Consider the following 14,641-nt stretch of genomic DNA (forward strand, 5'->3'; position numbering starts at 1 on the left):
AGAGAGATCCAAAACTTCACTTTATGGTTCCGAGACTTTCCTATAGATGACTCAAATGCAAACCTTTTAAATCTTTAAACCCAAATTTTGAACTAGGCTTAATCAAAATCTCGAAATCCGGGATTAATCTCGGAAATTGAAATCCCTTAAAATTGTAATTTTTTAATTTAAAGGAGGAAAAAATAAGTGAAAGCAGACCTCTATAAAGCTGGACCTCCTACCAAACATCAAGTTCTTACCTAGTTAAAAATTTAGTGCTATTTAGGTGCTAATTTAGTGTTACAGTCCAAATTCTGATGTTCAAAATGTTTAGCGGAAAATTTGGTAAAAAGTGGAGGAAAAAAGGCCCAGCTTGACATCAAGCCCCCGCATAACAAAAAATATATATACAGTAGTCACAAACACGAAACAAGTAGACTATAATTTAGTGCTAATTTAGGGGTCAAGGAAATCCCTAAAATAAATTAAAAATATGTATTTTTTTTAATATAACTATGTACTCAACGCAGCATTGCGTTCAGAGAACTACACTTACAGATCTTCATATTCGCATGTGGTTGGTACTAAAATAACATTAAAAACACAAATAATCAAAATATAACAGAATTCAAATTTGTTACTAGCGCAATAGCAATTATTAATTTATTCCGTCTGTTGGCGCATAAAACCTGTTATTAGACCGTCAAAAAATATGGTGCTGCCAAAAATCTTACATTAAATATTCCTTAAACATTATAATACCAAAATATAACAATTTCCGAATTTAGTGCTAATTGCAAACTCTTGTAAATAAATTATAAATAAAGTTACTGACTTTAAAAAATAACAAAAGGTAACAAGAAGTTACTTTTCAGTTACTTATCTATTTTTTTGTAATGTTTTAAAGCATTGATAATTTAAACACTAGAATTTTACATTTTTAACATTATTCGATTATTTTATTTATATTAGAACATAAAGTCAAATTTAGAGACGCTATTGCTTAAAATTTAGTGAGGAACAAAGATAAAATTATTCCTGTGTCTATTTATGTCATTTGCTGAAAAGCATCCACATACATGGTCAATAGCAGTGTACTAGACTTGGTTACTAACAATAAGCGGTTAAGTAGCATGATTCTGATTCGTTCTTACCTTTAGATCTAACCAATCACATACAGCTACGTTTGAAAACATCAGCTCCTCATATATATTATTTTATCCTTGTTGTTTACCGATTGTTAAATAAAAATAAAATGATACATGATGTCACTCGGGTGATGCTTTTAAATGCAACCTAAATTGACAAATAAGTTTGAAATATGTAAAGTAACAATCAAAATAGGTGACTTTTTTTCAACACCCTATATGTTTATAGGAGATCCAGCTTGATGTCAAGCTGGACCCCCCTCTCCCCATTTTTTACCAAATTTCCCACTAAACAGTTTGAGCACCAAAATTCGGACTGTGATACTAAATCAGCACTAAATAGCACTAAATTTTGGATTAGGTAAGAACTTAATTTTCGATGGTTGAAGGTCCAGCTCAGATAACAATTCGTGAGTTCACGTTATTCTCACGACGTAATAATCACACTGTGCGTGCAAAAATGCATCACAGAGTCCTCACAATGTGATGGACGCACGCGTGTACGCGTATAAGGTCGCATGGTGCAATCACGCATGATGGGAACATTTCATGGCGTGAGGGCAACGTGATAATCCTACCGTGCGCACAAAAACGTATCACGCTGCCCTCACAATGTGATGGGGACACGATGTGATCAATCGCGACGTGATCAAACAAGACCCTCCAGTATATTATATTAAATTAACAAATTTACAAAATACTATATGAACTTCCAATCATTGCGCATTTATTTCAAGTACTTTTTATGCTTTTAATACTTTTAATGCTAATTTACTAAAAATATTGTAAATAATAATATTAATCTTTAATTGTAAATTATAAAAAAAGAATAAAAACATTGATATATAATGCATTACAAATACCCCAATAAGCATATAATATTTTTTAAATGTTTTTTTGATATTTATTTAATATTAATTTTTCATTATACAATTCATTTTAACAAAAATATTTATTAAATATTTATTAAATATTTATTTTATATTAATTAAATATTTCAAATAATGATTTAAAGAAAATATTTATTTAATATTTATTTAACGTTTATTTTATATTTATTTAACATTAATTAAATATTTGAAATAATGATTTAGGAAAATATTTATTTAACGTTTATTTAACGTTTATTAATTATTTATTTCACATTAATTTTTCATTTAAAAAACTTTTTTAATATTAATTTAATATTTATTCAACTTTAATATTTATTTTACATTAATTTTTTATTCGAAAAAACATTTTTTAAAAACATTAATTCAACATTTATTTAACATTAATTTAATATTTATTTTACATTAATTTTTTATTTAAAACAATTTTAAAAACATTAATTTAACATTTATTAAATATTAATTTATTATTTATTTAATTTTTTTTTAATTTTTTTTAAATAAACGTTTTTTAAATTTAATATTATTTAAGTATTTATTTTTCATGAATTATTTAATTGAAAAAATAATTTTAGTAAGTATTTTTTAAACTTTTATTTAATATTTATTTAATGTTTATTTAATATTAATAATTTTATTTATTTTTTATCTTTATAAAATTATGTTTATTTATTACTTATTTAACATTTAAGCTATTTATTTTTAAATATTATTGATTTTAAAATTCGTTTAAAAAATGTTTCAATAACATCTATAAAAATCAGTAAAAAAATTAACTTAATTACATATATTTATATAAATAATATACTATAATTATATATATTTCGTCTTTTCGATAACATATATTGACCTGATCTATCAGTGATGTATTAGCATACAGATCATCACAAGGGATCAGTTCGCAGCGATCACAGAGATCAAGCAACGTTCACCGTGGCCGCAACTTGGATGGATGACCGCGTGGAAGTTTCGGAAAAGGAATCTTTAAGAAAAAAATCTCAATATTAAAAAAAAATGCGTTTAATGTAAAAACCGCCATGGAACCATTAATTTTAACGTTTTTGAAAAAAATTTTTTTTTTATAAAAGTTTTTAAAAACGCTTTTTTAATATTGTGTGCTGATTAGGACGTGAAAAAAATGGGCAATGATTAGAATTGAGTGCCATGTATATGCATGAGAGCAATACGAGTCTCATTTGGAGAACGCATTTGAGGCTCATATCGCTCGCACGCATGAGTACCGCACGCGTGCGACCTATATGATTATCATATGATGACGCATCTATCGGATACCGTGAGCTCACACCGTGCGGATAATCCGCACGACATGCGCGCTACATGAATTCACTTTGCGTGTATTTTGTTATCTGGGAGCTTAATAGAGATCAAAAGCAGATCAATATGTAAAAAACACGAGTAGAAGAAAATAAAGTGATGGTCCTAATTATGGATCACTTAAAATAATTTTCATTAAAACCCAATTACACCAACATTAATTTAGCTTTAAAGCTCCTGAGCACTTGCCGTTCTCAGGAGCCACATTGAAGTCATGAGCTACGTTAGAAGCGAGAAATTGCGTGAAATGACACGTAATTTTGTTCGACATGCCATTTGTAAATAAAGCCAATTTAGATAAAACAGACTAAGCAAATGGCTTTAAAACATTTCTAAATATCGGTCATGACTATCCTTCTTTCGCCTAGCAGTCAGTAAATAGTCGTAAAAAGCAGGTAAAGTGACGCCTTTTCAGACAGAAAACACACGGATAGCTATTGAAAAAAGTAAAAAATGTACTTTTATGTATAAAATTCAAAGAAACTTTATTCGTGGTCCATTTTTACAAATTTGTTAAATACGAGACAAGTCACAATAAGATACATAATAACAAAATGACATGCACAACAACATCTCATCGTCAATCTGTCACGTTTAACGTGTATTAGTTCTAATTTTGTCCGCGACGGAATGTCGCTACCGTCAACGCGGAGTTCTCGGCTAACGAGTCAGAAGCCTTAACATGTATCTGTCACGCTAAGCAACACTTGAATATGTGTCCGTCTTTATTTATTTATAAAGAAAGATAAAGATAAATATTCAAGTCTTCTTTAAAGCCAAAATAACGTTGGTAAAATTAGGCCTAATTTGTGTAAACCTAACGATCGAACAGTGAATATTATAATTATAAAGAAAAATTATTAGAGAAAAGTTGCCAATATTGATATAAACCTAAAGAGCCTCTCCTTTATATTTCTAAAACTAAACATTGCATTGTATTAATACTAATAAAAACATGATCTGCTTAGATAATTAAAAAAATAAAAACTTAATTCATATATTCATAGCTGTTTTGTATAAAATTTGCTAAAAAAGATAATAAAACGGACGACTTTTTTTGCAAATTACATAATTTAAACCAAGGTTAAAAAAATTACTTTGTCAAAGTAATTAGTTACAATTACAATTTTTTTCTTTTACAAAGTAACTAGTTACAGTTACAATTATTGAAAACGTAACGAGTATTTTTATTTATCTTTCAGTTACTTTTTCTGATCACTTCTTGTAATATTTTAATGTTATTTTAAATACTAAACTTTTATATTTCTAACATTACTAAATTATTTTATTTATATTAAAACATGTTCTCAAATTTAGAGACGCTGTGATGCTGAAAGAGTTATAGTTACAGATGGAAAAAAAATAAAGTTAAATTATAGTTGCAAAAAAAGTAATTCTAACTCTAACTTCGTTACAAGTTACTTCTCTGTATATTATTAATAACATTAAATTGTTTTACGTGTAACTTCCTAAAATTTTTTTGCTTATATTTTTCTTTTTCATATTTTCCTTACAGTACAATTTGAAATCATAACATGGCTGTAGCATAAAGTGGTACACTTCTCCACGAGAACAGACAACAACTATGAAATCTTCAACTACAATATTGACAGATGTTTCATGAATTTTTTTAACATTCTTTAATATCTTAAGGTAAAAAAAAATAGCATATAAGTAACAGATATACTCGCAGATATACTAAGAAACAAAAAAGTGAAAGTTCAAGCCTTCTGTGAAAATTCTAGCCTTTATTTTTTATAAACTTTGTTATTTAATATAATAAAAATATATTTTATTATTTAGTTTACCAATTTATTTTAGAAATAACTCTTTCGCTTTGGGGTTGTGTCTGAATTCTGCTATTATTGTTGTGCCAGTTTTAAGGTTCAATTTCTTAGCTCCTTTTAAATTATGTTGCGAGATCATTAGTATAATATACAAAAAAATATTATGAAAGCTGTTGGTAAAAGACACTTTATAGTTTGTATTCGTTTTTAAAGTTTTATATTTAGCATAAATAATTGATAAGTCTAAACCAGCAAATCTTAATGTTAAAATAACAATTTTTGTGTGTTTCTTCTTTTTACTTTTAGTTTTTGTTTAAGAAATATTACCCAAAAATATTACCCAGTAATGTCAATATTGATGACTTTTCTTTATGATCTTAATAACCTGATCGTGTACTTCAAAAAAATATTTAAAATATGCTCATGTATAAGCAGAGATAAAGTAAAGAGGGTAATATGATACACATTTTCATTTTATTGAATAACTTTGTTTATAATCAATATTTTATAATGAAAATGGAAGAATTCTATTCGTCAAAGTGCTATTTAACAAATTCTAAACTCAAAGTAATGAAATATTTATTACTTAAAACGCATTATGAAAATGTGACACATTACATAATCAGTAAAAGAAAAGTGATAATACGGTCAGCCTAAAAATAATTTTTTTTTAAATCTTTTTTTAGTTTAAAAAAACAGTATTTTGTTAAAAAAAAAGTATATATTTTTAATTTTCCATTGTTCAGAATTTTCCTGGTTTAAATATTTCCTGATTTAAAATTTTCCTACGTTTAAAGACTTTAGAAACATCATTATAAATATCATTTTATCTCTATTTAACATTAGACAACAAACATCAAATAACATCTCTGATGTTTTTGAACACTGCTTTTTAGAATAACAATCGATTTATCAAAGAAATATTTCGATATAAAAGTTTCGTTTAAAAAATCATATTAACAAAACCCTACATTATTGTTTAACTTTGCACCACTTAAAATGTGTACAGCCAAATAAAAAATTAAATAACAAAAAAACATTCAAGTGTATGTACATACATTTATTTAATAATACGCTCAAGCTTAAAAAGAATGAAGAAATATGTATGTATAATTAAATTGTAAAATATACTTTGAAAAAGTTTAGAAGTGCTCAAAAGTAAAAATGCCTTATAATAATTGTTAGCTATTGTGTATTGGCATATTAGCGCCACTAAAAAACGGCGGGTTACTAATTGAATAATTCCATAAACAATTGTTAGAATTCGTCACCTAATAATAGAGACAATAGGGGTAACCATCATGTCTACAAAAACCATAATACCCTTTTCTCCTCTATAATCCAAATTATGAGTCGGCATAATTAATTATAGTGACCAGTGATATCTGACTAATCCTGAATATTTCCAAGACATTCCAAGTAAAAATCCTAATCTTTTTGAATCAATTAATTTTCATTATTTAACATTCATTAATAGGATTATGTTTTATATTCGAGTTTGGATTCTATATGACAAAATTAAAAAACGCAAGCAAATTTAGAACAATATTTATTACTTTACAAATAACATCAAACAAACATTCAATACAAATGATACTTTCTTTGCTATATCCTGTTTTATAATTTTAGATATTAAATCCAAGTTTTCTATTAGTAACTTGCCTTATTACATCTTAAAAAGAGGGCTTATACCTTTCTTTTTAAATAATAACCTAATCTTGTAACTTTGATATACTATAAAGAATAAATTGTATATATATATAGAGACCGGGACAAATCGTTAGACCTTTTTTTCTTAACTGTTGTTAAGACTTTCTTTTATTTAAAAAAGAATGTAGGTATACAAAAAACAAATGCAAACATACACATTCGCATGTTCTTTTATGCCATCGGTGTGACAGATTTTCTAACCTCACAAGTGTCAATCTTTAACGCTTTATAACTTTTTACCTGCTTAAAAACGACGATTTTATATTCATATTCATGTTCTATTCATGCTCTACTAAAAGACACAATATTATCAAGTTTGAACTAAATCAATGAAAAACTTTACCTCAATGCTTAACTCTGCGTAGCGCAGACGTTCGTAACACAGCCAAAGCGTTAAGGTTACCCAACTTAGGCTAGGCGCTGTAATCAGTATTAACGAATCGCCCGGTGCTCAGTATTACGAATAGCTCCAACATCAACTGTGCGCATTATTGCGTTGATCGAATAAACATCACACAGCAAAAAGTAAATACAAAATGTTTCAAATACATTCAACTGGACACGATACATTCAAAGTTTTCAAAAACAAACCTTATTATCTTATTTAAATATCGAAGAAATTTGCTGATTATCAGAAATTACTTCGACTGTCGCAAAACACATTTTTCACTACTACGACTTCAATATGACGCCGTTACCAACAAATCTTACATTAGGACGTGTTTACAGTGTTTAAAGTAAATTTTTAATATGTACCCATAAAAAGATATTTCCAATTATCGAATTACTCCGTCTAACGATTTGCCCCGGTCTTCCCTATATATTTTTTTTTATTTTTAATTTACAGTCTATTCCAATTATTTATTTTTAGAATATATAATAAAATATGCATGTTTACTACGGTACTTGAGCTGAATAAGACCAGCACTAAATAAAATCCACTTTTAAATTTATCATTAAAAAACACACTTTATGTCTAAAATATATAATTAAAAAAGTGTGTCATACGAAGTCTGTAAAAAGAGGCTGGGAAATTAAAATTGACAACACGTTTACTTAATAAAACAAAAACTTGTGACAAAGTGGATAAATAAATCGTATTTATAAAAATTTGTGGCAAAATTTATTAAGTATACATTATTGTATGAGTTATTACAACATATTATAATATTATTACACTTTTTAACTGTAGAAAAAACCCTACTAAAAAAAGTCATGTGACAAAATCACATGATAAAATCACGTAACAAGTCACGTAATGAAATGTTTCAAATCAGTATGTAATTTTTGAAAATTATAAGGTTTGAAAAATCATGTATCATTAAAAAATCATATTATTTTTAAAAAATTAGATAAATTAACATATGTAAATTTACCTATTTAAAAAATTTGTGATTTTTTTTAATATTACATAATTTTCAAAAATCAGTACATGATTTTAAAAAATCATGTACTGATTTAAAACATTTCATTACATGATTTATATCATTAATTACGTAATTTGTTACGTGATTTTATCATGTGATTTTGTCACGTCATTTTTTTCAGTAAGGAAAATATGTATATATTTTTATAAATAAGTATACTTTTTTTATAAATAACACACTTATTAAATAAGGCCCATTTATATGTTTATTGTTATGACTATTGTTATTTGTTTGTTATGTGTGTGGCTTGCAACAGAAGATAACGATTTGCAATGCTATCTCTTAAGATGCTAAAATTGCAATCAAATGGCCAAGAATTTCCAAAAAATAAAAAAATTAATTATAGATAAAATTAAAGATAATTGTAATGTTTAACGGTAGAATAACACTGTTAAACAAATAATTTTTTTACTTAAAACTATATTGATACAAACAATAGTTAAATTAACTAAGAATGTTCCAATTTTGTCTATGCAGTGCCTCTCAAAAGTTCGGCAACGGTCAAATATTTCAAAAACTAATCATTTTAGGAAAATATGTTTCAGATAAAAGTTGTAGGGTTTCAAAAGATCTATTTACTAATTTTATCAATTTGACCTTGGACGGCGTCGCCAAGGTCACATCAAAATCACATTAACTTTTTTCAATGGAACATCCTATTTTTTGATTCCAGAATCTAATAGCTGGTGCCAAGAGCTTTCCAAAACAGTACAAAAAAGTTTATTTCCGTTGAGTACTTTTTGAGTTGTGAGGCTTAAAAACTACAGTGTACTCTAACTTTCAAGCGTTATAACTCGGCAAGTACTTAACAAAAATAAACTTTTTTTGTAGGGCTTTGAAAAGCTTTCAAAATTGACTAGAAAAAAATGCAATAAAAAATATAAAACGTTAGAGAAATACCGATACCCTTTAATTAGGTAACTACCGATACTTTAACATTATATTCTCGTAAGGTTTTGGAAACCTCTTGACACCAGCTATTAGATTCTGGAATCAAAAATAGGTTCCATTGAAAAGAGTTAAATGGTATTTCGATGTGACCTTGGCGATGCCATCCAAGGGTGTGTGTGAAGCTGGCGTATCATTTCGTGGAAACTCACGAAATGTTGAGAGTTCTGGCTTTATTTACAATAGTTCTATAGTTCCTGATAGATAAAACAAATAGTTCTGGCCTTTAAAGCGAAAAAAACATATAGGACAAAGTGAGACACCAGGTTCACGCAGCGTCTCAGTTTGTCCTGCGCCATTTTCCAGACCCAATTCTTGTAGGGTTTTAAAAGTTATATATAGTTCTAGATGAGTTCCAGAAAGAGTTCTAGCGTTTAACATAGTTTATTTAATAAAAAAAAAATTATTATAAAATATTTATTACAATAGAGTTCCGTGTACAAAAAATATTTCTCCTCCAGTTCTGAACGTATCTAAACGCCTTCCGAAGAGTTCCGGTCGATTCCGTTATTTAATATTTAATAAAAAATTATTAACTCCCGCCAAACACGTATTTTGTCATATATGGGTGAGACGCTTGTCTTTATTCGAGAGTTCTGTGTACCAAAAAATATTTTTCCTCCAGTTCTGAATGTATCTAAACGCCTTCCGAAGAGTTCCGGTCGATTGCATAATTTATTAGTTAATAATAAATTATTAACTCCCGCCAAACATGTATTTTGTCATATATGGGTTAGACGCTGGTCTTTATTCGAGAGTTCTGTGTACCAAAAAATATTTTTCCAATAGTTCTTAACGTAACAAAGCGCCTTCCGAAGAGTTCCGGTCGATTGCATAATTTATTAGTTGACGCTGCAGCGTCTCACCCATATATGACAAAATACGTGTTTGGCGGGAGTTAATAATTTATTATTAACTAATAAATTATGCAATCGACCGGAACTCTTCGGAAGGCGTTTAGATACATTCAGAACTGGAGGAAAAATATTTTTTGGTACACAGAACTCTCGAATAAAGACAAGCGTCTCACCCATATATGACAAAATACGTGTTTGGCGGGAGTTAATAATTTTTTATTAAATATTAAATAACGGAATCGACCGGAACTCTTCGGAAGGCGTTTAGATACGTTCAGAACTGGAGGAGAAATATTTTTTTGTACACGGAACTCTATTATAATAAATATTTTATAATAATTTTTTTTTTATTAAATAAACTATGTTAAACGCTAGAACTCTTTCTAGAACTCATCTAGAACTATAGATAACTTTTAAAATCCTACAAGAATTGAGTCTGGAAAATGGCGCAGGACAAACTGAGACGCTGCGTGAACCTGGCGTCTCACTTTGTCCTATACGTTTTTTTCGCTTTAAAGGCCAGAACTATTTATTTTATCTATCAGGAACTATAAAACTATTGTAAATAAAGCCAGAACTCTCAACATTTCGTGAATTTCCACGAAATGATACGCCAGCTTCACACACACCATCCAAGATCAAATTGATAAGAATAGATCTTTTAAAACCTTACAACTTTTATCTGAAACACTTTTTCCTAAAATGCTTATTTTTCGAAATATTTGAACGTTGCCGAACTTTTGGAGCACATTGTATATTTATATTCCACATAGCATGTAATATTATAGTGATATCACAGCAATATCACTTTTTCATTGCTATATTACAACAAAATATACCAGAAATATCACTGAAATATTACTGTGATATCACAGTAATATCAAAATGTCCGTGAAAGCGCATCACAGTAATATTACTGTGATATTATACAATATTTCTATGATGTTCATGTGATATTTATATAATATTGCAAGAAATTAAATAAATAAATTATTTTAATAATTTCTTTTATTTTTATTGTTATTCTTAATATTATTTAAAAAATTGTTACATGTAATATTAGACATAAAAAAAATAACCTTCATATAATTAATTAAAACAATAAGTAATATTGTTACAAGTTAAAAAGTTATATGGTAAACTGTTTACCAATAGTGTGACTTTTTCAAACACACTACAGTTTAAGGGATAAAGCAAGTAAATATCTAAACTAATAAGAAACTTAATTAATTCTTTTTCTTAACTTTCACTTTTATTCCCCAAAACAGCAAGAACATTATTATTTTATTTTTAAGTTAATTTCTTCTATAGGATACCAACATTACTAAGAATATTAAGGATACTGAAAATATTGAAATTAATCGAAGAGATAGTGACGTTGCATTCATAAGACATAATAGAAACGTCATTTAACATTACCTTGTTCTTTAGAATTAAATACTGCAATATATTGCAACGATATCACTGGAATATTTCCATTATCAACGTGTAATATATCAGCAATATTTCTGTAATATTTCACAGTAATATGTAATATTTCTATGATATTACAATATTACTGTGATATCAATGCAATATTACATACTACGTGAGATGCATTATAGTGTCAATGCAATTTTAGAATGACAAAATGAGAAAAATTCCAAGTCACACCTAAAATTCTATGATTTTCTATAAATTTTCCAGGATACATTAAATTCCAAGACAATTCCAGGATTCAAGAAACATAATATTAATGTACATTATATTAATTATATATACTAAACATGATTGTATTCAAAGAAGCATAATTTTTCAAACCATTATTAAACATTTAAAGAGGTTAATGAAAATAACATTATTTGACTTTTTTTCATAAATATAAATGATTGAGAAAGCAATTTTATATTACAATAATTACAAATAAATTAAAGAATGCAAAAAATGTTTCTATATCTTTATTAATATATATAAGTGGATATATGAAATATTTAATTTTACAATTTTAACCCGTGATTAGGACTCAATCCATAATTGTTCTTAAGTGTTCTTAAACTAAAAAAATTTTCGAAAATTTTAAGAAAAAACACTTTTTTTAAGTTTCAGCCTTGAAGCATTTTTACAGGTTTTTTCTTTTAATGTCAACTTTATTATTGTTTACATTAATATAATTTTAAGATTTTTCTCACATTTAAAAATTCAAATAAATTCATCAAATAATTCATCAAGAAAGTCCACTATCATTATCACAGTTGTATTTTTAGAAACCCCCCTCTCCCCCAATTTTATTTTTCTATTAAAAATTAAAATTAATTAGGACCACCAACTTAAGTCTTTTTCAGTCAAATCTGTTCTAATAATTTTTGTGCGAGTTTATTTACATTTATCCAGTTCTGTAAACTGCACACCAACAATTCTGTCAGCTTTGAAACGCAGTACTAAACTAAAGGTAAAATAACAATATCATAAATTAAATTAAATTATTAATTTAATAATGATGCTAATAAGGATTTAATAACATTCTGCAAGAATTGCACAAAATAAGACTGCAAAAAAAAAGAAAATAAAGTGGCAAAAATAAAACAATGTGTAAAATGTTATTTTTTTATGTCACTTAATCAATAATCCAATCGCGGAAAAAATGAAAATTTTATGAAAATGCTCGTGAATTTCTTTATCATATTTTGTACAGAAAAAACGCTGGAAAAATCTTATAAAATCTTGTTATTACTGCCAGTCGGCGAATTCCAAAGCCGCGCGTCTAAACGATTGCACGGCGCGCAATTCTCCACGTGCTCTTTCTTAGCTCTCTCGATACAAAATTCTATCTCTTCTCAAGTAACATGCAACATAATATAAGAAAAATTCTCTGGAAGAAGACTTCAGGAGAGACCCTGGTGTCAATCCATCATCGAAATTCAACCCACATTATCATCTCACACTTCACTCATACAAAAAAAAAAATCAATCTAATGAAACTGCTCGGGATCGTTTGATTTTTCGCTCAAGCGATGTTTTTCGCACATGAGAATTGGACTCTTATTTCGAACGTTTCCTCAGTTTTTCACTTGACGTGAATGGAGAATCGGAATCAAAGTGGTGCGATCGAAAATGGATTTATGGATGCTCGGCGGAGGAGGCGCGGCACGCCTCGTCGCATCTCCCCCTCCGCCCTCTTTTCTTTCATCCCGAGGAGGCGTATACCACGCGCAGATCGACTCACCGTACTCGTCGACGCCGGCTGCGCGGAGCACGAGAAGGCACACGAGTAGCGGCGCCAACGCAGTGCTACCGTTCCGGGATAACATGGTGGTCATGACAGCCGGTCTGGTGGATGGACGGACAGACAGGCGAGTGGGTAAGCTCGTCGACGAGTAGCCAACGATCGCTTTTCGCTGCTCTCAGTGATAGCAGCCAGACCAAAGACCAAATCCCCTTTCGCCACTACCTTACGCTTCTAACACGCGCCTTCCGCGTCGTTCTCGCCCCTCTCGCGTGGCGGCGTCAACCACCCCTTGTCAAGGTTTCCCCCCTCCCCCCCCCGATTCCCGGCGATGAGCCACCCTCACAGGCTCTCCATGGCCTGCAAATGCGTTGCCGCGGTTGTCGACAGGAATGTCCCCTCCCGCCCCCGCCCCCGCCGTGTCACTGAACGCCCGTTCACTCGATCATTACGCCACGCGCGCACAAGAAAACTCGTGTCACTGTACGATGCGGCGCGATACAACGCGTCCGTCGTGGAAATCGGCGAAATTGTCTCCGCCGCACTATTGTGTGCACTACGGGTTTATCGCGCTTGAACAGGAGTGGAATGCTGATGCGAACTGACGATTGGACAACGAACACTCGTTCTCACACGGCGATGACTGACGATGACGACCACGACAGCGGTGGTGGTGGTGGTGGTGATGATGGTGGTGGTGGTGATAGTGGAGACGGCGGCGGGGGCGACGATTCACCTCCTCACCTCGTAACGGTGCGCCAGAGGAACTGATTCGCACCATGCGCAAGCCAGTGCGCGCCGCCCATTGCCGGGGTCGCGAGGGGAAGCGAAGTAGTCGGAACTTGGAACGCAAGAATTTTTCTCCTGGAGTGGAATCGGTATCATGGGTATCAGTGGCGTCCCCTCACTGGTGCTATCTACTAGTGAACTATAAAGTGATGGAAGATGAAAAGATATTTCCATAGAACTTATAGTATATGGAACAGGTAGCTCCCTGACACGAGTGTAGTTCGCGTGTCGGCTTAGTGTCGCCGTGGCGCTGGCAACAATCATGCCTATTATATATATCCGTTTGTTTTCTGTTCCTGAACTCTCTAACTAAGGGTGCAGTCCCATGGAGCGTATCAGGCGTATCGCGGATTGCGCGTATTGAAAATCTGACCAATCGCGAACGTTCCGCTGCTTTCGGTACGTGAACGTTTTGTTCCTACGGTCCCATGAAGCGGAATTTGCGTAAGCGTATTAAGCGGATGCTCAATCACGAAACGAATTTTGTTATTTCTCTCATCCAAACAGTCTTGTGATTGGTGAACCGCTGATCCGCTTACGCGAATTCCGCTTCATGGGACCGTAGGAAC

At 30.4% G+C, this 14,641-nt stretch overlaps 1 protein-coding gene across 5 annotated transcripts in view; it reads right to left on the reverse strand.

Moving 5' to 3' along the window:
• The window catches only part of LOC105204319 (tyrosine-protein phosphatase 69D), a 309,057-nt gene extending 295,505 nt beyond the window's left edge, over nt 1–13,552 (reverse strand). For 2 of the 5 annotated variants that reach the window (XM_039453414.1, XM_039453415.1), the window contains exon 1: nt 13,284–13,551. In XM_039453414.1, the coding sequence (XP_039309348.1) occupies nt 13,284–13,377 (94 nt within the window). In that variant the 5' untranslated portion in view covers nt 13,378–13,551. Of the gene's footprint in view, nt 1–13,283 lie in introns of all 5 variants that reach the window. The other 3 variants (XM_039453412.1, XM_039453411.1, XM_039453413.1) reach the window with 2 other exon arrangements.
• Nucleotides 13,553–14,641: the final 1,089 nt, after the last annotated feature.

The sequence above is a fragment of the Solenopsis invicta genome, chromosome 9 (genome assembly GCF_016802725.1).
Source record: "Solenopsis invicta isolate M01_SB chromosome 9, UNIL_Sinv_3.0, whole genome shotgun sequence".
Lineage (NCBI taxonomy): Eukaryota > Metazoa > Arthropoda > Insecta > Hymenoptera > Formicidae > Solenopsis > Solenopsis invicta.